The 22,439-nt window shown below is 36.2% G+C and overlaps 2 protein-coding genes across 2 annotated transcripts in view; one reads left to right on the top strand and one right to left on the bottom strand.

The window, feature by feature from the left end:
- The first annotated feature begins 1,488 nt into the window (after positions 1-1,488).
- On the top strand, positions 1,489-6,478 carry LOC107599108 (protein FAM49A-like). The gene is made up of 6 exons (XM_016290610.1): positions 1,489-2,505; positions 4,388-4,509; positions 5,687-5,792; positions 5,896-6,032; positions 6,132-6,209; positions 6,329-6,478. The coding sequence occupies exons 1-6, from the start codon at positions 2,436-2,438 to the stop codon at positions 6,476-6,478; spliced, it is 663 nt and encodes a 220-aa protein (XP_016146096.1). The 5' UTR covers positions 1,489-2,435.
- Positions 6,479-20,644: 14,166 nt separating this feature from the next.
- The window catches only part of LOC107599107 (trichohyalin), a 7,732-nt gene continuing 5,937 nt past the window's right edge, over positions 20,645-22,439 (bottom strand). The window contains exon 4 of the mRNA XM_016290608.1: positions 20,645-20,775. Within this exon, the coding sequence (XP_016146094.1) occupies positions 20,645-20,775 (131 nt within the window). The remainder of the gene's footprint in view (positions 20,776-22,439) is intronic.

The following is a 22,439-nucleotide window of genomic DNA, read 5'->3' as shown; positions in this document are numbered from 1 at the left end:
TAACTTAAATGATTTTAGCAAATGGCTGCAATATAACAAAGAGGGAAAAATTTAAGGGGGTCTGAATACTTTCCGTACCCACTGTATATGCTGTGTTAAGTACCAACAATCAGTTTATTGAAATAACCCGTTTTACTGGTTTACATGCAAACCAATAACCCGGCAATGCAAGTAAACCGTGTTTGCAAGACTTTATTAAAAATCTGTATATTTCCTGTTGGTGGTTATAGCAAAACGTAAGCATCCATGTAATCTACCATTTGTTATGTGATGATAAATAAATGCATACTGTTAAATTAAATTCCAAAATGTCAGGGAAGATTTGCACAGACTCATTCTCCCCTCATATTTGAAGTTTCTAAGACTTGTACCACTTGTCATATGGCTGCACGAGATCAGAACATATTTTTTAATTCAATTTCTTGGGTCAAAAAAGAGGCGGAGTTTGCAATATATTTCCACCTCCCGTACCGTGAAACATTTGCTGTGGTTAGATGTGCTTCCTCTGATATATTACACAGGTGGTTACATGCTGGGCAAAGTCGGGGTAATGGACAAAAATCTAGCTGTGTTGATCAGTTTATGATTAAAGGCACGGTAGGTGATTTGGTTCAAAAACATTTTTTGTTATGCTGGTTGAAAGTCTCTTCACATGCCGATAGCAATCACTAGGTTATGTCGTCTAAATGTATTTATGGTCTGTGAAAGGCATAAAATATTTGTCCAATCAGATTGTTTGGTCTGAAGATTATGATAAGCTGTTTTACCTGCCTGTAATATATCATGAAACTATATCATGAAATATATAAATTCTCAAATATGTGTAAGTAAATGCTTTTTGCACCTTTATAGATTATGTTAGTTGATCTGTAATGGGCGATGGGCACAGTAGCCTAATGTTAGTGTAATCTATTAACTACGCATAAAACCTGTCTTTTTACTTAAATACCAGATATGGGTGTCATGACGTGAATTTAATAAAAACATTGAAAGTTACTAATTATAACACTTTCATTGTACAGAAAGAGAGCAAAGATCATTTACATTATCAAATAACTTTATCATTGACTTCAGTCTAGCCAGAGTTCAGGCACTTCACTTTCAAAAACTCTCATTATAATCACTGAAGCTGTTTACACTGTGAAATGAATGTCTTATTTACATCGTAAGCACATCTGCACTTTGTTGTTTCTGATGAGCGAATTCGCCAGAAGCGTGCGCACTGAACAGAACACCGGCGTTTCAGCAATGACTCATCTGAATGCCTCTGATTGGCCATCGCATTCATAAGCTCAACAGAATCGTGTGTGATTGGTTATAATGCGCAGCAATGTAAAAACGCGTCTGTCTCTGGCTCAGCACCAGCCAAAGCATGAACGCAGATTTGAATTGAGCATTATATAAAAAATATTATTTGGCTATTTTTGTCTTTTGTAACCTGCATTCAAAATCCACTTGGCCCAAAAATCTGAGGGGCACATCCCTCCTCACTTTGAATGGGCATGATGCCTCTAAGCATCTGACAGGGCAAACCGCTTTAAACTATACATGCTAACTATATCTTATTTAAAGCCCTTAATATAAAGCATGTCACAAACTGGATTATGCACTTGCCCCATAGCAGCTCACTCTGTGTCTTCCGCTATTTTTCAGATGCACTCGTATCAAACTACAGTATATCAATATAAAAGGTTTTGCCTCATACCACATTGCTTATAAAGAATAGATCAATATATTGTACAAACTCGATATACCGCCCAGCCCTACGTTTTAACATGTTTACATGATCACATGCAATGTTGCCGTATTAAAAATAATGATCGCTTTAATCTGTTTAAGAATGTGCGTGTAAATGCACTCTGTGCATTTCCAACAATTCAATCTGTTCCCGATGGACAAAATCAAGTCCCACTATGCATTACTATATGATAGAGTGCAGTTATAACTTGAAATTATTATTTGGCATAGCCGGTTGGTAGAATAAAGATAAAGCAGCTCAGTTACTCAGTAAACAGCTGTTATATCCTCATTTGAAATGAGAGCATATCAGAACATTTAAACTATTTTATCATCTGGCTGTGAGTGAACAGTCTCTTAAGTACATATTAGAAGAGATAAGTAAAATTGACCTACAAAGAAGAAAACCAGTGTCTCTTGTGTGAGTACCTGTTTTTAAAGTATTTCAGAGTACCAGCATATTCTTTTTATCTACTAGTTATGTGCCAATTTAGATTGCTTAGATTCTCTAGAACATGTTACTGAAACATTTTCACATCAGTTATTGTTAAACAAGTAGTATATTACAGTTCAAATTGCAGCTCTCACCATTCTTGCTATACTCTTATTGAAGTCACTGTTTATTAGTGATTTACATTTCTGAGTTTTATTTCATGCAATTGTTTTTTATTATTATATCTTGATTAGGTTTTGCTGGAATGGGTAATCTTCTAAAAGTCCTTACAAGGGAAATAGAGAACTATCCACATTTTTTCCTGGACTTTGAAAGTAAGTTTTAAGAAGAGGTGGAGTCTGGGGTTGGCGAGACTCTATAACCAGCTGTTTTTTCCCCAGCAGTGGCAGGAGGAGCTAGACTGACAGTCTCAAAGCTCTTATAAGACAGCTTTCCCTCTTTGCTTTCTTGTGGTGAAAGTTTATGCTTCCTACTGTCCGGAGCTGACGCTTTGTCTAAAGTGTGTCCTACGAATTAACTAGAAGAAAATGGCTGATTTCTCCGTGATTTCTTAAAGTAAAAAGGAAAAGCAAAAACAATTCAGATTCAATTTTAAATGATTACCATGTTCACCATGAGAAGTTGAGGGAATTCTGTGTAGGAGCATAAGACTTTGCAGAATCACTCTTTAGCGCTCAGTGACATCCTCTGATTTTTTTTTTTTTTTTGACGTTCAACACCTTTCTTTTTTCTCTGTCTTTCATCCTTTTTTTTCTTCTCTTTCTCTTGCTTTTCTGTTTCAGAAACCAAATGGGGAATCTGTTAAAAGTGCTCACTTGCACAGAGCTTGATCAGGGGCCAAACTTTTTCCTTGACTTTGAAAGTGAGCAGAGCTTTTGCCTGGCCTGGTGTCTGTCACTTTTTTCAACTACTAACATTTTGCAAGTACCATTATCAGAATTGTCCTTGCAAATCTATTTGTCACAACGCAACAGCAAAACAGAGCTTCACAATGCTTTTGCATGTGCAAATGAGTTTGATAGGGCAAGTATAGCATATTTTATCTTTTTTTACATGCAATCTTTAATTCTAAGAACTCAAATTGCAAACACAAACATATCTAAATATTTTCTTGAAAATCTAAAAAAAGAAAGAAAGAAAATACTCCCCCCTGAAAATCTGATTTGTTGTTGGCAAATGTGCATGACTTATCAGTCAGTATTTATAACTAACCACATATCAAATATGGCTATGTATGTCTATGTAGCATGATACTTTTATCTGGAAATTATCTCCTTACTCTTTGCAGCTTCTGCTTCTTCTATGATATTTTTCTGACCTCTGTTTGTCTCATTCTGAAATCTCAGCTCTTTCAATCCTTTACCTCTGTTTACTTATCCAGTAAACTCTGAAATCCTGTGTGACCTTATACTCAAAAACCAGTTATATTACACTAAACACTGGACTTTGTTTTGTTTTTTGTCTAGAAACTTTAAAGAGAGCTTTACCCAAAATGTTCAACATTTCCTGAGTATTTACTTTGCTGCTTGATTGTTTGCATTTAAACCAAAACTCATAATCAGTAAATCTTTACTTTTGATATGAGCATCTCTATGAAATGTTGAAATATTGGGGAACCTCTGGTTTAAAGAAAGAAAATGATTTTTTTTTTCTCTCCCTATGAAAATATCACCTTATTTATTTGTTTGTTGTGATTTATAGATTGCTCTTACAAATATTTGGGCTCTTAAGCTTTAATTTAATTTATGAATGTCATGTCATTACATTACATTAGATGACAAAATATCAAATCAAGTGGCATTTATTTTAAAGCAAAATAACATTAACACACTTTGGAAGCAAAACATTTCACCAGAAAACGTTCAAGTGGTTTTAAACTCCAAAACAATTGCTGATGTGCTGATCAAAACTGAAGTGTTTGGCCACTTTCTGGTTGTCAAATTTGATGGTGGTTGGGTGGTGAACTGGAGAATAACCAAAATAAAATGATGACTTCATACATACATTTTACTTGACTACAAAAAAAATAGATGGTCGTAAAAAGGCTTTCATTTGGAAAAATAGAAGTGAAGTTAGATCTGAGATCTAAAGCTCTATTCTTTGGTTTGCAGATGACACTTGGTTTGATATTGTATCTAATGCTGTGAAATACATAACTAGTACTTGGCAGTGCATAATGTAGTTTATTTGTGTCAGATGCACAGCCAACAGACTGTGAGAGAGAGGTGTGGAACCAGGTGAATGCTGTTCTCCAGGAGTCAGAGAGCATCCTGTCCGGCCTGCAAGCCTACAAGGGGGCGGGCCAGGAAATACGAGATGTACGTCGGATTAATAGTTCTGATTTGGCTTTGTGGGTCAATCAGTCGTATTTAACAGCATTTTGTGGATTATATTTCACATGCCAGATTAAATCATGTGACTTGTTTGTCATTTTAGGCAATACAGAATCCTAATGACATGCTCCTTCAGGAGAGAAAACCAGTTATATTACACTAAACACTGGACTTTGTTTTGTTTTTTGTCTAGAAACTTTAAAGAGAGCTTTACCCAAAATGTTCAACATTTCCTGAGTATTTACTTTGCTGCTTGATTGTTTGCATTTAAACCAAAACTCATAATCAGTAAATCTTTACTTTTGATATGAGCATCTCTATGAAATGTTGAAATATTGGGGAACCTCTGGTTTAAAGAAAGAAAATTATTTTTTTTTCTCTCCCTATGAAAATATCACCTTATTTATTTGTTTGTTGTGATTTATAGATTGCTCTTACAAATATTTGGGCTCTTAAGCTTTAATTTAATTTATGAATGTCATGTCATTACATTACATTAGATGACAAAATATCAAATCAAGTGGCATTTATTTTAAAGCAAAATAACATTAACACACTTTGGAAGCAAAACATTTCACCAGAAAACGTTCAAGTGGTTTTAAACTCCAAAACAATTGCTGATGTGCTGATCAAAACTGAAGTGTTTGGCCACTTTCTGGTTGTCAAATTTGATGGTGGTTGGGTGGTGAACTGGAGAATAACCAAAATAAAATGATGACTTCATACATACATTTTACTTGACTACAAAAAAAATAGATGGTCGTAAAAAGGCTTTCATTTGGAAAAATAGAAGTGAAGTTAGATCTGAGATCTAAAGCTCTACTCTTTGGTTTGCAGATGACACTTGGTTTGATATTGTATCTAATGCTGTGAAATACATAACTAGTACTTGGCAGTGCATAATGTAGTTTATTTGTGTCAGATGCACAGCCGACAGACTGTGAGAGAGAGGTGTGGAACCAGGTGAATGCTGTTCTCCAGGAGTCAGAGAGCATCCTGTCCGGCCTGCAAGCCTACAAGGGGGCGGGCCAGGAAATACGAGATGTACGTCGGATTAATAGTTCTGATTTGGCTTTGTGGGTCAATCAGTCGTATTTAACAGCATTTTGTGGATTATATTTCACATGCCAGATTAAATCATGTGACTTGTTTGTCATTTTAGGCAATACAGAATCCTAATGACATGCTCCTTCAGGAGAGGGCGTGGAACTCTGTGTGTCCCCTTGTCATCCGCCTAAAGAAGTTCTATGCTTTTTCATTGAAACTAGGTACACAATTCATATATAGTTACCTATATCCACATATTTCTCCTTAATCAGTACGTAATGTTAGCTCTGTATCAGATCTGCTTTTTTCCTCTCTTCCATGTAGAGGAAGCACTGCAGAGCCTTTTGGAGTCTCTGACGTGTCCGCCATACACTCCCACTCAGCACCTGGAGAGGGAGCAGGCCCTCGCTAAACAGTTCGCTGAAATCCTGCATTTCACCCTCCGCTTTGATGAGCTTAAGGTGCCAGCTGCTTTACTGCTTTTGTCATGCACCAATTTTCATATTAGGGGAATTTAAAAAATAAAGGGAAATGCATTGATTGCCACTGTTGTTATTTAGATGAGGATTCCAGCTATCCAAAATGACTTCAGCTACTACAGAAGAACAATCAGTCGAAACCGATTAAACAACATGAATGTAAGTGCAGGAACGTGCAGAAGACATGAGATAAAAGAATATTATTTAAAATCCTGTGTTAATTTCTATATTCATGTGTGTGTGTGTGTGTGTGTGTATGTTTGTTTTCTTCTATCAAGCTTGAAAATGAAGTCAATAATGAAATGGCAAATAGAATGTCTCTGTTCTACGCTGAAGCCACGCCTATGCTGAAGACCTTGAGCACAGCAACGACAAACTTTGTGACAGAGGTACTGCTTGTTTCTACAGTCGCAATTTTAGCACTTTGATTCCCATCACAAATACTGTAGAACACTACTGTTCAAAAGTTTGGGGACAGCAAATGCACTAAATTGATGATCAGAAGTGACCGTAAAGACTATAAATTAGAAAAGTTATTTTAAATTGAAGTAATATTTCACAGAATTACTGTTTTACTGTAGTTTAGAACAAATAAATGCAGCCTTGGTGAACATAAGATTCTTCTTTCAAAAACATTAACAATCTTACTAGGGATGGTTCGATCGATCGGCCGGAGATCGGTATCGCCGATAATCACATTTTATGACTCGATTGGTACTCACTAACTTGGCCGATCTCACGAACCGATTGCAATTTTATGACGTCAACGCGTGACCACGTACTTGATGCATGGGGACATAAATGATTTAGCGCTGCAGTCATGTCATCGTTGGTGTTTCGAGAAACAATGAAAAATTAGCTATTTGTCGTGTATGTTTTGGATGATGATATAATAAATGGATGGTTCATTTTTAACAGCAGATTCAGTGACGTTAGAGCTGATCTGCGCCTCACTGCACACGTCTGTGGCACATTACGGCTCCACGGGAATCGGAGCTGATTGCGGCTGCTCTAGTCAGTGCTTGTGTTTATCAGCCAGCTGCGGCACGTTTCTGAAGCGGCTTTCCGCGCTGCTTGGCTAAAAATAGACTTTTGTGAGTTGTCACAGCATGGAGGATGAAACAAAACCTCCTTACTTCCGTCTCCGGAACCATTAGAAGTAATCAGTTTTATAACAGTCTCTCAAATACAGTGCAGGCTGCGGTGAAGAGGCGTTAACAATTCTGTTTAATGCGAGTGAGTGTGTAATGTGTGTCCAGTGGTAGCTACGTGTTTATTGAATATTTATTGCGACGTGTAAAATCTATGAGCCTTGAGAAATGAATAAAATTAAAGTGAAATGAGCCTTACCAGTGGTACATATTAGTGCCTCAAAAAAAGGCAAGAAACGCTTATATATGGCCTAGGTCGCAGGCTTAAAGAATTTCAGGGTTATTGATGGCAATACAATTTCCTTTTGAGTTCGAATCATTCGGCAGGGCAGAATGTAATTATTGGCATTGTGCTCTAGCAGAGATGACAGTAATGCAGGCCTTGAGACCACATTGTCTCTTAAAGAGATAGTACACCCAAAAAATTTGTAAATATTGTCATCATTTATTTACTCACCTTCATATGGAAACTTGTTTCCGCCATGGGATTATGTCTCAGTATGGAGGAGGAAAATCCTATCAGGTGCCAGAGCCTGCGAAGTCATGCTGCCTCTGAACAGAAACTTGGCGTCACCTACAGGATCTAAACCTATGAAACTCAGTGTGCAAGCAACATTGCAGCAGTCAAGAAATCTGAGTTCTGCTATCCTCAATTAAAGCATTGCTTATTAATTAAAGAAGGATGTTTGGATCAAAGAGTCCAAGATATTATAAAATCATCTGTGATGTTTTGTGATTCTGTAATGGAATGATCGCTTAATTATATCCTAACTGATGTAGCTTTCAGTACGCTTGAAGGGAATCTTTCATAACTAATTATGAACATGTAAATGTTAGATTTTTAATGTCAAATAGTAAAATATCCTTAATCCCTCTTAGCTATTTTTGAATGCTGTCCGATTGAGCGATTAGAACAAAGATACAGAAATAAACTGATTTGCGTGAGACTAAAAAGCATGCTCAGTATACTGAAAAGTCATATTTTGTGAGTTAGTAACATGCTCATGGTTTTCGAGTCTTTATTATCGTAGGGCCATTCTTGTTTTTGCCTATGGATCTCTTTGCTCTTTTGATTTTTGACACTTTGAACCAGACTTATCGAATATACAAGTGATTCATGATCCCTGATTGTGTTATATGAATCCTGTACTCTGAAAAAGAAATCTTCTTCATTACCATCTATGGTTCTATGAAGAATCTTTCAAATCCATGGAACCTTTCCACTGCACAAAGTGTCTTTATAGTGGAGAATGTTCTTTAGATGATTAAAATGTTCTTCACACAAAGAAAATAAAAATGGAACTGTTCACTGAAAGGCATCATTGCAAAAAAAAAAAACTTTGTGTATAATGCCCTTTATAATCACTCAAAACAAGACACAGCGCTTCAGTGTGTGTGTTTCAGAGGAAATCAAATGCAGTGTTTAGCCTGTAGGGAGTTAACTGATGCGAAAGCAGCTGGGCGTGACAGTGCAGAAATTGGAAAGAAAATAAAAATGGAACTGTTCACTGAAAGGCATCATTGCAAAAAAAAAAAACTTTGTGTATAATGCCCTTTATAAGCAGAAACTGGACAGCTAATCACTCAAAACAAGACACAGCGCTTCAGTGTGTGTGTGTTTCAGAGGAAATCAAATGCAGTGTTTAGCCTGTAGGGAGTTAACTGATGCGAAAGCAGCTGGGCGTGACAGTGCAGAAATTGGAAAAAAAAAGAAGGGATATTTGAGTGTTTTGAATACAATGTTTAAGTATTCACAGCACATGCTCGACCACTGGGGATGTGGATTATGTGAACAACTTGAATAGCTGATCAAATGTTTTCTCCATGGATGAAAGGGCACATTGATGAGAGCTTTGGTCTTTGAGCATAAGCCGCAAACAGTTTCAATCCATCCGTTCCTGCCCACAACTGCAAAATAAACTCCTATAATCCAGTTCATGCAAAGTAGCTCCTATTGTGTACTTTATGCAGTGTAGAATTTGAATTGGTGCCTGTATTGGTATGTATAGTATGTTATTATATAATAGTATAAATTACAAGCATCTGCACTGCAGTAAGATCAGAACTGCATGCTGCTTGTCTAGTTGGAGTTGTAGTCAGTGTCTCATTCTGTTTTATTTCTTCACTAGTGGTTTGTTTATTTTTGAAGAAGTTTATAGAAAAGCTTAAAGCAAAAGCTAAAGCTCTTTGTGCCGTGAAACCTCAAGATCCATCAGGTTCAGTCAAACTTGGAAGAACTTGCTCACAAACTCTCTCCTTCTCCTGAATAATAGATTGCTTTTTCTGAAATATACATGAAAGAGTTCATTGTGCGCTCTATCTGAAGTGTGGCGTATTACATAAGCCGTGACTTGATGAATGATACGTACCCAATTTCATCTTGAATTATGTTGCATAACTGGCAAGATGTATACGCAGACTTTGGGGCCTGCTTCTTTGCCTTTGATTAAAACAAACAGCTTTTTTTCATTCTGCTACCACACATTCCTGTGGTTTTTCATACCACAGCTGCCAACCGTCACGTAATGCCGGATAATTGGTGGTTTTGCTCCCTGTGTGGTTGGCAAAGTAAGGCCATGCTGATTTGTCTTTGTTTTCTAAAGAAGTAACAGCCATGTAATCACTCAATTAAATGGTGCATGGTGTTTGTGTGAAAATACTATTTTAGTGAAAGGACCATGTTGCATCAGTCTAAATTACACTGAGTAGAATGACTTATTTTAATTGCATGGAAATGGCGTTTAGCTGTAGGTGTGTATAAATTGTATCAGGTTTAATTATTTTGATTCCAGATGATGTTTGTTTTCTGAAATTAGTTAAATGTGCTTAAAATAGTCATGTGAATGCTTGTCGAGTATCCGTAACCAATTACTGTTTAAAGACTCAAAAGAGAATAACGATGTTTGTGTAGCAAATGCATCAAGCTTGATGATATGACCCTCATTACACTGCGCTCTGGAATACTAGATTCTGATTGGTCAGTCGTGGCACTCAGTGGTCTGGTAATTCCTAATCGCTGTTATCCATGACAACGTGGTATATCAGGCTACTCAGCTAATTCTGCCCACACACTACGACTTTTAGGGGGCTTTACACGACACCATTTTCAATAACTGGACAACGGTATGAAAATGCCAACTTTTGAAAACAGGTTTCAAAGTGCACGCTTTTGAAAACGATCACATTGTCTCGGTTTAAACTACAAAAAAATGCAAATTTGTGAAAACGGTGATGTTATGCGAATTACGTGTTCAGTCTAAAAAATGGCCGCATTGACAAGTGCTTGTGGGAGGGGGTTATGAGAGAGCCACAACTTTAGTTTAAAAGAGTACAAAGACATTTTTATCGGTCATAACTTCTGAAGAAAAATATAGTTTTAATATTACTGAAATATTACAGCAGTATTTGTCTTGTTGCTATAGGCCGATTGTTTTGGTCAAGGTCAGTTTATTATATAGCACGTTTAAAAGCAAGTAGTGTCTACCAAAGTGTTGTACATAAACAAATAACATAGACACTATAAAGAAGTAAGAAAATAAAAGAGAGAGACAAAAACAGCATCAAATAACTGATGTCCTGAGGTATGCTGTTCCATAATCTAGGACCAGCTACAGAAAAGGCACGATTCCCCTTAAACTTCAAGTATATGTAGGGTCTGAGAGTTTGAGAAGATTAGCTGAGAAGTTCAGACAGATATGACAGTGATACACCATTTAACGCTTTAAAAACTAAATAAAAATAAAATCTTAAAATGGATGCTATACTGCAGTGAAGAGATACTAGGACCGGGGAAATGCTTTCCTTTCACTTATTTTTTTATTTTTTATTTAACCTTTATTTAACCAGGATAATCTCTCTGAGATTAAACATCTCTTTCACTGGAGAGTCCTGGCCAAGAATGGGCAGCAATTACAATCACAAACACACAAAACTAAATAACAAGAAACTAAAAACAATTGCACCTCATTGAGTCTTCTTCAAGTGACCGAATAATAGATTTAAAATGTTTCAAAGACACCAAAGTTTGTAATCTTAGAAATTTAGTCTTAGTGCCAGTCGCGGCTGCATTCTGAACTAACTGCAAGTTTTGTACATTTTAATAGACTATTAAGCTTTAAGATAATTTGATTTTTAATCAAATTGGTTTTTAATTTAATTATAAAATAATTTCAACTCAAATCTATATTTCATGCCCACACATTTATGCACTGTAATTGAAGGGATAATGTACAGTCATCTGGTCAATATCGCTAATTAATTCATAATCCAGTTAAACCTTTCTCATTTAGAAAGGTGTGAAAATCACTGCAAGACAGCATTCATATTCCACATGCATAGCTATATGTATTAATCATGAATGAGTAATCGAGAAGTTCACATTTACATTTCAGCACATGTCAGTGAACAGTGCAAAAGGACAGATTATAACTGTAGGCACCTGTGAAAATGTGTGGGAGCATTTTATTGATGTACAACGTCAACTGCCTCCAAGATCGCTGTCTGACTCAAGGTCAGTTTCTAGCTGCACTTGTCTCTTCTAAGACACAAACCAGATTCCTTTTTTGTCTCTCGCAATGGCTTTGGTCCCATCATGTCTGTTTCCTGAGGGGAATGACGCATCGTTTTTCAAATGCATAGAGAATTTGTCATATTTCTCATGTTGAATTGATTCATTTTGCAAGCATAATAGCTGTATTACGCCCATTATAGCATAACGGGGCATGATAAATTATTTGTTGTTATCCACATTTTAGCAGTACAACTAGATGGAATGGATTCATCTGTAAACTGCGGTCTCTGCAGTCCCTGCAGTGTGATCCTGGTCAGGCCTGCACCATGCAGCTGACTGCAGTGGGAAGAGGTGGGCCTCCCAGCCTTATCCCAGAGTTCTCTGTGATTGGTATGCAGCACCAGATGTTCGTGTTCTGCAGTGTGGGTTTCTGAATGCTGGTGTGTGTCAGGGAGACGTACTGCAATAGGGCGGAAGGAGAAGTGTGTGTGTGTGTGTGTGTGTAGCAGTTGAGGGGAATACCACGAAAAACACGCGCACACACACACTCCTCTGTGCCAGGAATCCCTGTCTGAAATGATCCAAGTCATCTGTCTTTCTTACCATGAGAGTACACTTTGAAAATCATTTTGCTCAGAGAGCTGCATTGAAAGGGCAGTTTATTTTTGCATGAGGGCTGGACTTGTTTGTCTCCTGCAGTATGTGCCTAAACTGTACAATTATCTATATAATAACACAAATAAATTCAGTGTTTTTTGCTTATCATGTCATATTGCTGTCTTTTCAAATAATAATCAGTTAAAATATATTAAGATACCTTGATATGAATTTACATTACATTTTTGACCCCCAAAACTATGAAAATTTCACAACAAATACATTTAATATAGAATAAAATATATTTGAGATCAAATTTGTCAGGTTAATGCATATATTTAGAAAAAGAAAAAATCATGCTAAATCAAATTACGACAAAAAAAGTAAATTATGACAGTAAGAATTGACATACTAAGTCAAAATTATTAGATAAAAATATATTATTACATGAGAAGTCAGTTATGACTGAGTCAAAATTATTATGTCATAATTATGTGATAAAAAATTTGATAATTTTTGTCATTTTGACTTTTTATGTTATAAATATGGCTTTTATCTCATAGTTCTGACTTTTTATGTCATATTTATGACTTTCTATGCTTTTTATGACAATTCCAATTTAACAAAGCATGATTTTCTTATGTGGTGGAAATGGTCTTCCATAGAATTTCATTGTGCACCGCTTACATACATACAATGTTGTGAACAGAACGATATAAACTGGTAAAAGTGGCATTGCTGTTGGACTATGTATTAGCATTTTTAGACTGATGCTTGGCCAATCTGATTTAAGGACTCATTTTTAACAATGGCTCATTTTTATAATCTGATACTACTGTATTAAGAATAGGGAAACTCTTTTCTTAAAATGCCCCTATTATGCCATTTTGAATATTGCCTTTCATGCAGTGTGCAATGTAGCTGTATGCGAATGTAAATGATCTGTAAAGTTGTAAAGCCGAAAGTGCACGATAAATAAAGTTACTGTCTCCCAAAAGAAAGAATAGACTCTGAACAGCTTAATCGAGTCATCAGTAATTCGGATCTTACTTCCCTAATGGCTACACGTCAAGGCCTAACACATTTGCATAATGCCCGTCTATGTTCTACGTTGACCAGCAGCGAACAACTTGACACCGCCCTCAAACACTGTAGCTTGTTCATGTGGTTCACATCATGTCGAGAAGACACTGTGTCCTACGCTGTGAAAATAAAATCGTTTTATTTTCACTTCCAAGAGATGAAGCTGCAAAGAATCAGTGGCTAAAATAATTTTTTTCCACTGTACCAGTACAACCCCAATCTTTTTTTGTGTTCTTGTCATTTTACTGACGACTGCTTCTCCAATTTCAAGGAGTTCAACGTGGGATTCTCAAAACGCTTGCTCTTGAAATATGGCTCAGTACCCAGTTTATTTGGACCAGCTGGCTCCACTGAATCACAACCTGTAAGTATGATAAATAATAGATGTTTATATTTTCTATCGAGCGTTCAAAATACAGATGAGCGTATCGTTTCCAACACGCGCTGTACGCGGCAGACCAATCACAACAGACTGGGCCATCTGACCAATCAGAGCAGAGAAGGCTCACAGAAAGGAAGGGTTTAGAGAGACTGAATCTTAGAACTGCTTTGAACGAATCGTTTTAGAATCGTTGAAAAATGAGGTGTATTAAAAGCATATTTTGAGAAAAGGAAAGCGTTTTTTGACCTTGCATGCATGTAAACCTATTGTAGGAGACTCCCAAAACAATATTAGGAGGAACCTTAAAAATGACATAATAGCAGCACTTTAGTAGTATCAGACTGTTAAAAACGAGCCATTGTTTCAGTCATTTTACAAATTAGCATGAATTAACTTTCTTGCTTTCTAAGAGCTGGTATTTGTCTGAAAAATCCCTCCCTCGTGCCTGCACAATGCACATTGAATGGCTGCTGTAGCCTCACACTGCTGACTTCAATGGATTTTCTCTGAGCACGGGTTGAACCCAATTAATCTTGAAGCAATAAATCCTCACCACTGCAATTTCCCCTGCAGACTTGCAGGGCTTCCCCCTCACTCTGCTCCTTTTTTCATCGTCATGTGACACATAGCCACAACAGCACTTATGTTTTATTTATTATGCTTTTTATTCGAAACATCCCCAAACGCATTAACTAGGCTATATCATATCTTTGATGATATGACACACTGAACGTTCTAATCATGCCGGTGTGATTGTATTAAATATAGAAAATATTAATCTGCTATTTTTTATTTTATTTTGGAAGCTGCATTCAAAATCCACTTGGCTCAAAAATCTGAGGGGGCACGTGCCCCCTCATTTTGAATGGGCATGATGCCTCTGCCCTACACCCATTTACTCTCTTCTGTTGATACCTATTCCTCCTCCCGTTTCATAGCTTTCCATCTCCTCCCTTGCAGCATCCTGCTATCTTTTCTTCAGTCGCTCTCCCCTCCCTCCCTTCCCCCTCTCACTATCTTTAGCTTCTCCATCGCAGGTCCTCTTTTTGCTCTCCTGACAGTAGCTCTCTCCCTCCCCACTCCTCTTTCCCTCCCTCTGTCCTGTCTCTTCTCATTTTACTTGCCTGTGTAGCTCCTGCACCTGTGGGCATAAGGAACCCAGGAACATCAAGGGACATTAAGCATGATCCTTTAGCCAGGCAGATCTGGCAGAGAGAAACTCTTTTAAATGATAAAGTAAAAACCTTTCAAGATAGATCATAGACTGTAAAAAAAGATGGACAACACATCTATATTTCCTAGCACTGTAGAAAAAATGAAGCCAAAATGTCCCAGAAATAGCTGCTATCATCTTGCGCTGATAATGTCATTTGGAACCAGAGTCTAGTGATCATGCGCAAAATCCACTTGGCTCAAAAATCTGAGGGGGCACGTGCCCCCTCATTTTGAATGGGCATGATGCCTCTGCCCTACACCCATTTACTCTCTTCTGTTGATACCTATTCCTCCTCCCGTTTCATAGCTTTCCATCTCCTCCCTTGCAGCATCCTGCTATCTTTTCTTCAGTCGCTCTCCCCTCCCTCCCTTCCCCCTCTCACTATCTTTAGCTTCTCCATCGCAGGTCCTCTTTTTGCTCTCCTGACAGTAGCTCTCTCCCTCCCCACTCCTCTTTCCCTCCCTCTGTCCTGTCTCTTCTCATTTTACTTGCCTGTGTAGCTCCTGCACCTGTGGGCATAAGGAACCCAGGAACATCAAGGGGCATTAAGCATGATCCTTTAGCCAGGCAGATCTCAGCAGAACCATAAAACCCAACAGAGAGAAACTCTTTTAAATGATAAAGTAAAAACCTTTCAAGATAGATCATAGACTGTAAAAAAAGATGGACAACACATCTATATTTCCTAGCACTGTAGAAAAAATGAAGCCAAAATGTCCCAGAAATAGCTGCTATCATCTTGTGCTGATAATGTCATTTGGAACCAGAGTCTAGTGATCATGCATTTGAGCCGTGGTATCAAAACCAAAGCAAAAAAATCTATCTATCTATCTATCTATCTATCTATCTATCTATCTATCTATCTATCTATCTATCTATCTATCTATCTATCCATAACATATATATATATATATATATATATAATATTATATATATATATATATATATATATATATATATATATATATATATATATATATATATACAGTTTTTTTCACACTAGTTGCCAAAAGTCAGAGCCAGTCTGCAGTTTTAAACAGTCTGATTTGAAAATCAAGTAGCATAAATTAGCTTCAGACTATTTTGTCCAGGTACAGGATATCAAACATGTTCAATATTTTGAGCCGATTTTAGAACATATGTTTTCATTTGTCATGTGTTTCCTAGCAACGAGACACATTTTTGCATTAGTTAACCTGAAAGTCTGGTAGTGTGTGATCCTTGGTCATTTAGTGTTCGATGGCAAGGTTTGCTCTGTAACAATATAAATACAATATATACATAACAAATCAATTGAAAAAAAATTCTGCAAATGTACGATGGCTAATATTTTCAAATCTGGTTTGAAAAATCTTAAAAGATTGTAAAAGTCCTGTAGTTGTCAGCAAATAGAAAGAGACACCACAGGTAAATGACTTTATTAAAGGTTTCAGGAGAGGAGCAAGCGATGATCACACAGGTGAGATAATGAGCTGATAATCTTGAGCAGAGACTTGGCTTTCAGTCACTGTGGCTTTCCTTTGCAGGTTGTGTCTGATCTGGTGTGCTGAGATGAGGACAGAAGATGATTGTTGACGACTGGAATGGGTCCGATGAATTAACATGAGTTGATGAGTATATCCAATATATGCCTCCATGCTTACACACCAACAATGGATAATTGATATATGTTGAGACAGCATTGAGTAATGTGTGATAAATTAGTACAGAATTAATTAACATCAACTTTGATTCACTTGTATGATCGCCATGCAATGTTGGTATAATATTAACCTCTGATTAATTACCTTAGTACCTTACAACAGTACCTTACATAACCCTCTTAAAATGTTACATGGGGGTTTTTGGTCTCTGTTTACAAATTAAACATTAATATCAAACCTGTGGGCACCACACAGCAAGCAAGCTGTTAGATGAATTGTGCAACAGTGGGAATTCAGGCTCCCATGTGCACTTGGCAATAAAAAGTTGAGTACCATGCCTGAAGTCTCTTTATATTGTTGACAATAAGACAGGAATAGCTTCTACTGTCTTCTGTGTGTTTACACAATCCACTTTAGGCTGACTGGAGCAATGTCTGCTCGGATCTATAGAGAGCTTCTAGACATTGACTTCTGGTGTCCAAGCAAGGAAACCACTGTGATTTATTTCAGAGATAGTTACCGTTTAGTTTGTATTTGCACTTTGATTTTATGTTTTCTATTACAAAAGTACTATATTGGTACTAAAGTGGTATCAGATACTTTAATGAATGATGACTATGTTCATGTACCTTTTCTGTACTTTTTGATAGGTTACATCCACATGAATCTGTATATTTTATACAGATTCTACAGATAATCTGTATAGGACAGCAGTTGTGAGTGCACAAGTTGCCATTTTTGTAGGAATGTAACACGAAGATTGTACAAAATGACATTTATCTTTAGCAACATTATTAAAGTGAGTAGCAGGTGCAACAATGGTGGAACAACCAGATATATGTGGGTGCAATATTCATCACGACTAAACTTGCATCATCATTTTCTAATAACTCAGTCTTCCCAGTCCACACTACAACGCAAAAAATGTGTTTTCAAATGCATCTACTTCAAAAATCAGTTTTCATTGCGCAAAAACACAGTCTCAGTGTGGACCAAATGCCAAAACACAGAGAAAAAGACACGTGTTCAAATTTATCCAGATTAATGTGAATGTAGCCTTAGTGTTATGTGTGCATGTAAGTGTATGTTTATTTATCTATTAATGGTCGTAAAACTGAACAGCATGTCGTATAACTTGTCCCTGTGAATTTCCACACCTTTCTGCCACCGCAATCTATGCCAGACACGTAGAATCATCATGAATATGTATTAAAAGCTCTTGAGTGTAGTTTTGAACTATGGCGGCTCTAATTCTTTTGCAAACAGATGGCATGGGCGCTGTCCTCGTACGGTTGTGTGTGTATGAGCGGGCACCCGTTGGTGTTGTGTTTTGTTGTTCTCAGCATGGCCCTGGCTTGGTTCGCTGATACCTGATGGGAGAGTGGGAACTGCCAGGTTGTCAGGGTTTTAATGAACTGAGCAGCAGAACAGACAAGGGCAGGCCCAACCCGGAGCAGTGTCGCTGCTTTCTCAGCAACACTGATAATAGATGTTATCGCATGGATCCTGTTGAGTCAGACAGACTGAGTGCTAAATGTTCAAAAGCAGGTGATTCTTAACGACAACATGTTGTATCTTAAAACCTGACATATGGAAATTAAGATTGCTGTTTGTAACAGATCCATCAGGGATCATACTGCTGATTAATCACAAAATGAAATGGCAGAATGTCAAATTGAATCAAATGAGCTGTTTATGATTCTTTGATTTGAATTTCTAGTCAAGTCTAAAGTCATAATTTGAGAGTTAAAATAATAGTTGTCATTTGAAACCTTGTTTGAAAATTGTTCAACTGGCTTTAATTATATGGACAAAAAAAATATATATATATATATATCAAGTCAATATAAAGGCATATGATATATGAAATTTTTTTCATATATCAAAGTAAGTCATTATAAAGGAGGATATGATGTGATAGGGCAGAGTTGTGGTCCAGTTTTTGTCTATTATAATTGATTATATGAAATGTGCTCAGTTTTCACATTTTTGTAGAACTATTCCAACCTTAAATTAAGAGAAATTATGCTTCTCTGGAATTACTGCACCATTTGATTTAGTACTACGGGCATGTAACCATACCCCAATCCAGATTCCTGACTAAGATGGAGTGCAAGCACCTTGGCTTCCGATTTGGTTTGGTCTAAAAGGGAGTGCGCATAAAGAATGCCACATAAATATCATCTGAGTAGTCCATGCATTTCCATTGCCAGAGAATTCTGCATTAATTCTGTTTGAAGGCTGTCTCATTAATGGACAACCATGAACCAGGCCCAGCTGAGCTTGCCCACAGAGTATTTGAAAGAGCTTAATTCTGACTAATGTACCATAGTCACGGACAAGCATACATTTCACAGCTCAGTCCTCTGTTGATCATATTTTCTTTTATTTGTTTGTTTTGTCGGCTAAACTTCATTTAAATTGGGCTAGAGTTGAGCTGTCCACAAAATGCTCACAGACAGAAAGTCAAACAAACCCTTGTGAAAAAGTTACATTTTAATTGCAATTAAATAAAAATGTATTGTCGTTTAAATGCAATTATAGCTTAACTTTGGAGTGCTTTTTTGACCCACTTTAGTAGGACTTAAGTTCATCTTTATATGTAATTTCATGGTAACTAAAATGTACTAAAATAGTAATTTTGATTTAAACTTGTATGTCATATATTTTAAAGATATTTGTAATTACACATGATGAAATTTAGTACATTTAAAATATATTAACTTTAAATATTTATTAACTACTTTACATGTGCTTTAGTATGTTGGTAAACAACAATTTAAAATTAGTGTACTACTTTCAAGCATAGCAAAAAGTTGATTAAAACACAAAGATTTAAAATGCGCTTGAAAGTAATACTTTTAAGTTTACATTATAAAGTGCACTTTTTAAAAATGTACATAAGTCTGTTAAGAAACATATGAACATAGTCATGAAATTATACTCTTTTTAAATACATAAGCGTCATAAATATTATCGGAATGTACAGTTTACAGTTTTTTTAACTATACTATTCAGTATAATTAGGTGCACTTCTTTTTATGAGGGATGGTCTGGATAATCATTTGTCTGCTTTAGTAATAAAACATGAAAAGCAACCAATTTAAATTCCTGGCTACTAGTTGCTATACTTTTACAGTGATTTATATAGTAGTGTAAATTGTTCCTGTACTGTATTTCACTTAGAGCAGGAAACTGATGTAGCAGCATTGTGCTGTAGAATTGTTACTGTTGTTGTTGTCACTTTTAGTTCTTTTTTGAAATGGTTAAAATTTTTATCTAAAATTCTGATGATTGTCACCATTGTTGCGTGTTGATATATCTCTGTGTGTATGGTTGACAACAACCACTGAGTTCACAATAAATGTTTATGAAAGATTATATTATTTCTGTTCTGTAACAATATTGGCACACATTATTTAGATTGCAGATTATGATCGGACTAGAATCAATCACTAAGATTAGATTATTTTTTCCATGTAACACAGTGTAATCAGTTGTGTTCTGTAACAGTATTACAGAGGCTGGGAAGAAAGTAATTGAATTAAAATAAATAAGAGCCAAATTCCCAGACACTAATCACCCGAATGGTGACCAAATTAGTAACAATTTACACTCTAATCTTTTGTGATGGTTATTTTTGGACAGTAATTCTAATCAGTAATCAGGAATTGATTTGACAGCCAATTCAATATTCTACTCTACTATAATTTCACTGAATACAACATTCTACCCTACTGTAAGAAAATTATGAAATTATTGTTAAATATCTGTAAGGCATCTGCTTTAAACCATTCGTCAAGCAGTGAAACAGTGAAATTATCCTGGATAGATTGTGGTCAATATTTTTAAAGCTGTGTCTCTTTATTACAGCTTTATTATTAAGATGTGTCTCTAATTATCCTCATTGCTCTGCAGTGGGTTCATCGTGGTTCTCTTTCTCTTTGGGAATTCTAATCGTTTCCCTGAGCAACTCTCTGAGCAGAGTGGAGGCTCCAGCTTACAAATCCTCTCAGACAGGAGCAGGACCTTGAGGTCTCAGTGAACGGATTACTGTTGTACTGGTGTTGTGTTTCCGTGCATTATTGAACAAAGGCAAGGTCATAGACGTGAAGTTTTTCTTCTTTTTGTAGTTTTTCCCATCTGTGAGGAAAACACTTGAGCTTTCAAACCACATGTACTATGTGTGTTTGGTTGCTGTAATAGCAGTCGAAGGTCATAATTACACTCACACTGTAACTTTTTTACTTTTTTTGAGATACCATTTGTGTTTGGATTTTGCTTTGTGTGCAGATGGAGTTTTGTGGTTGGTGTCCCAGAACAGTAATAATTTAAAAAGTAAATTTTCATTTGTCACAGTGAATTTTGAGGTTTTAGTTGAAAAAAGAAGAATTTAAATGAATAAGTCATGATACACAGGAATAAATACAAAGGAGAAGCAAAATACCAATTAATACTATTGGTCTGATTATTCATCTCCAAAAGAAAGCAGTCTTGCAGTTTCCGTGCCATTCTGTGAATGTATGAAGACCAGAGATTAAGAGTTCTGTAAGGAATTTCCGAAAGTCTGTTCTTTGTCATGAGTTGGGGGAAGTCAATTTACGACGAGCTTGTGGCTGTAGTTACTATCGTGTGATAGCCATGCGGTCATCTCTTTGACCATTTAATCTTGATTACTTGCCCTAAAATTGACAATCTCCTTCCTGAGTTGTTATGATCAGTGTGTTCCTTTTGTGTTAATGTTGAAAGCTGTTCTGTGACAGAGTGGTTTTAGGCTTGCTTCAGAGTGGCTAGGGTCTGATTTATGACATCCTGTTGTCTTGGGCCTCTGTGGAATTTTTGTCTCCTGTGCCTCAATCATGTTTGACCAAATCTTAGATTGTCTGATTCGGTCTGATATCCTACACATGAAATTATACTCTTTTTAAATACATAAGCGTCATAAATATTATCGGAATGTACAGTTTACAGTTTTTTTAACTATACTATTCAGTATAATTAGGTGCACTTCTTTTTATGAGGGATGGTCTGGATAATCATTTGTCTGCTTTAGTAATAAAACATGAAAAGCAACCAATTTAAATTCCTGGCTACTAGTTGCTATTCTTTTACAGTGATTTATATAGTAGTGTAAATTGTTCCTGTACTGTATTTCACTTAGAGCAGGAAACTGATGTAGCAGCATTGTGCTGTAGAATTGTTACTGTTGTTGTTGTCACTTTTAGTTCTTTTTTGAAATGGTTAAAATTTTTTATCTAAAATTCTGATGATTGTCACCATTGTTGCGTGTTGATATATCTCTGTGTGTATGGTTGACAACAACCACTGAGTTCACAATAAATGTTTATGAAAGATTACATTATTTCTGTTCTGTAACAATATTGGCACACATTATTTAGATTGCAGATTATGATCGGACTAGAATCAATCACTAAGATTAGATTATTTTTTCCATGTAACACAGTGTAATCAGTTGTGTTCTGTAACAGTATTACAGAGGCTGGGAAGAAAGTAATTGAATTAAAATAAATAAGAGCCAAATTCCCAGACACTAATCACCCGAATGGTGACCAAATTAGTAACAATTTACACTCTAATCTTTTGTGATGGTTATTTTTGGACAGTAATTCTAATCAGTAATCAGGAATTGATTTGACAGCCAATTCAATATTCTACTCTACTATAATTTCACTGAATACAACATTCTACCCTACTGTAAGAAAATTATGAAATTATTGTTAAATATATTCACGTTAAATGTATGTAATATTCACGTTGATAATACAAATGATGCATTAGGACTTGCG

Source organism: Sinocyclocheilus grahami, unplaced genomic scaffold, assembly GCF_001515645.1.
Source record: "Sinocyclocheilus grahami isolate Dianchi unplaced genomic scaffold, SAMN03320097.WGS_v1.1 scaffold260.1, whole genome shotgun sequence".
Taxonomy (NCBI): Eukaryota; Metazoa; Chordata; class Actinopteri; order Cypriniformes; family Cyprinidae; genus Sinocyclocheilus; species Sinocyclocheilus grahami.
This window is presented reverse-complemented; position numbering and strand designations above follow the sequence as displayed.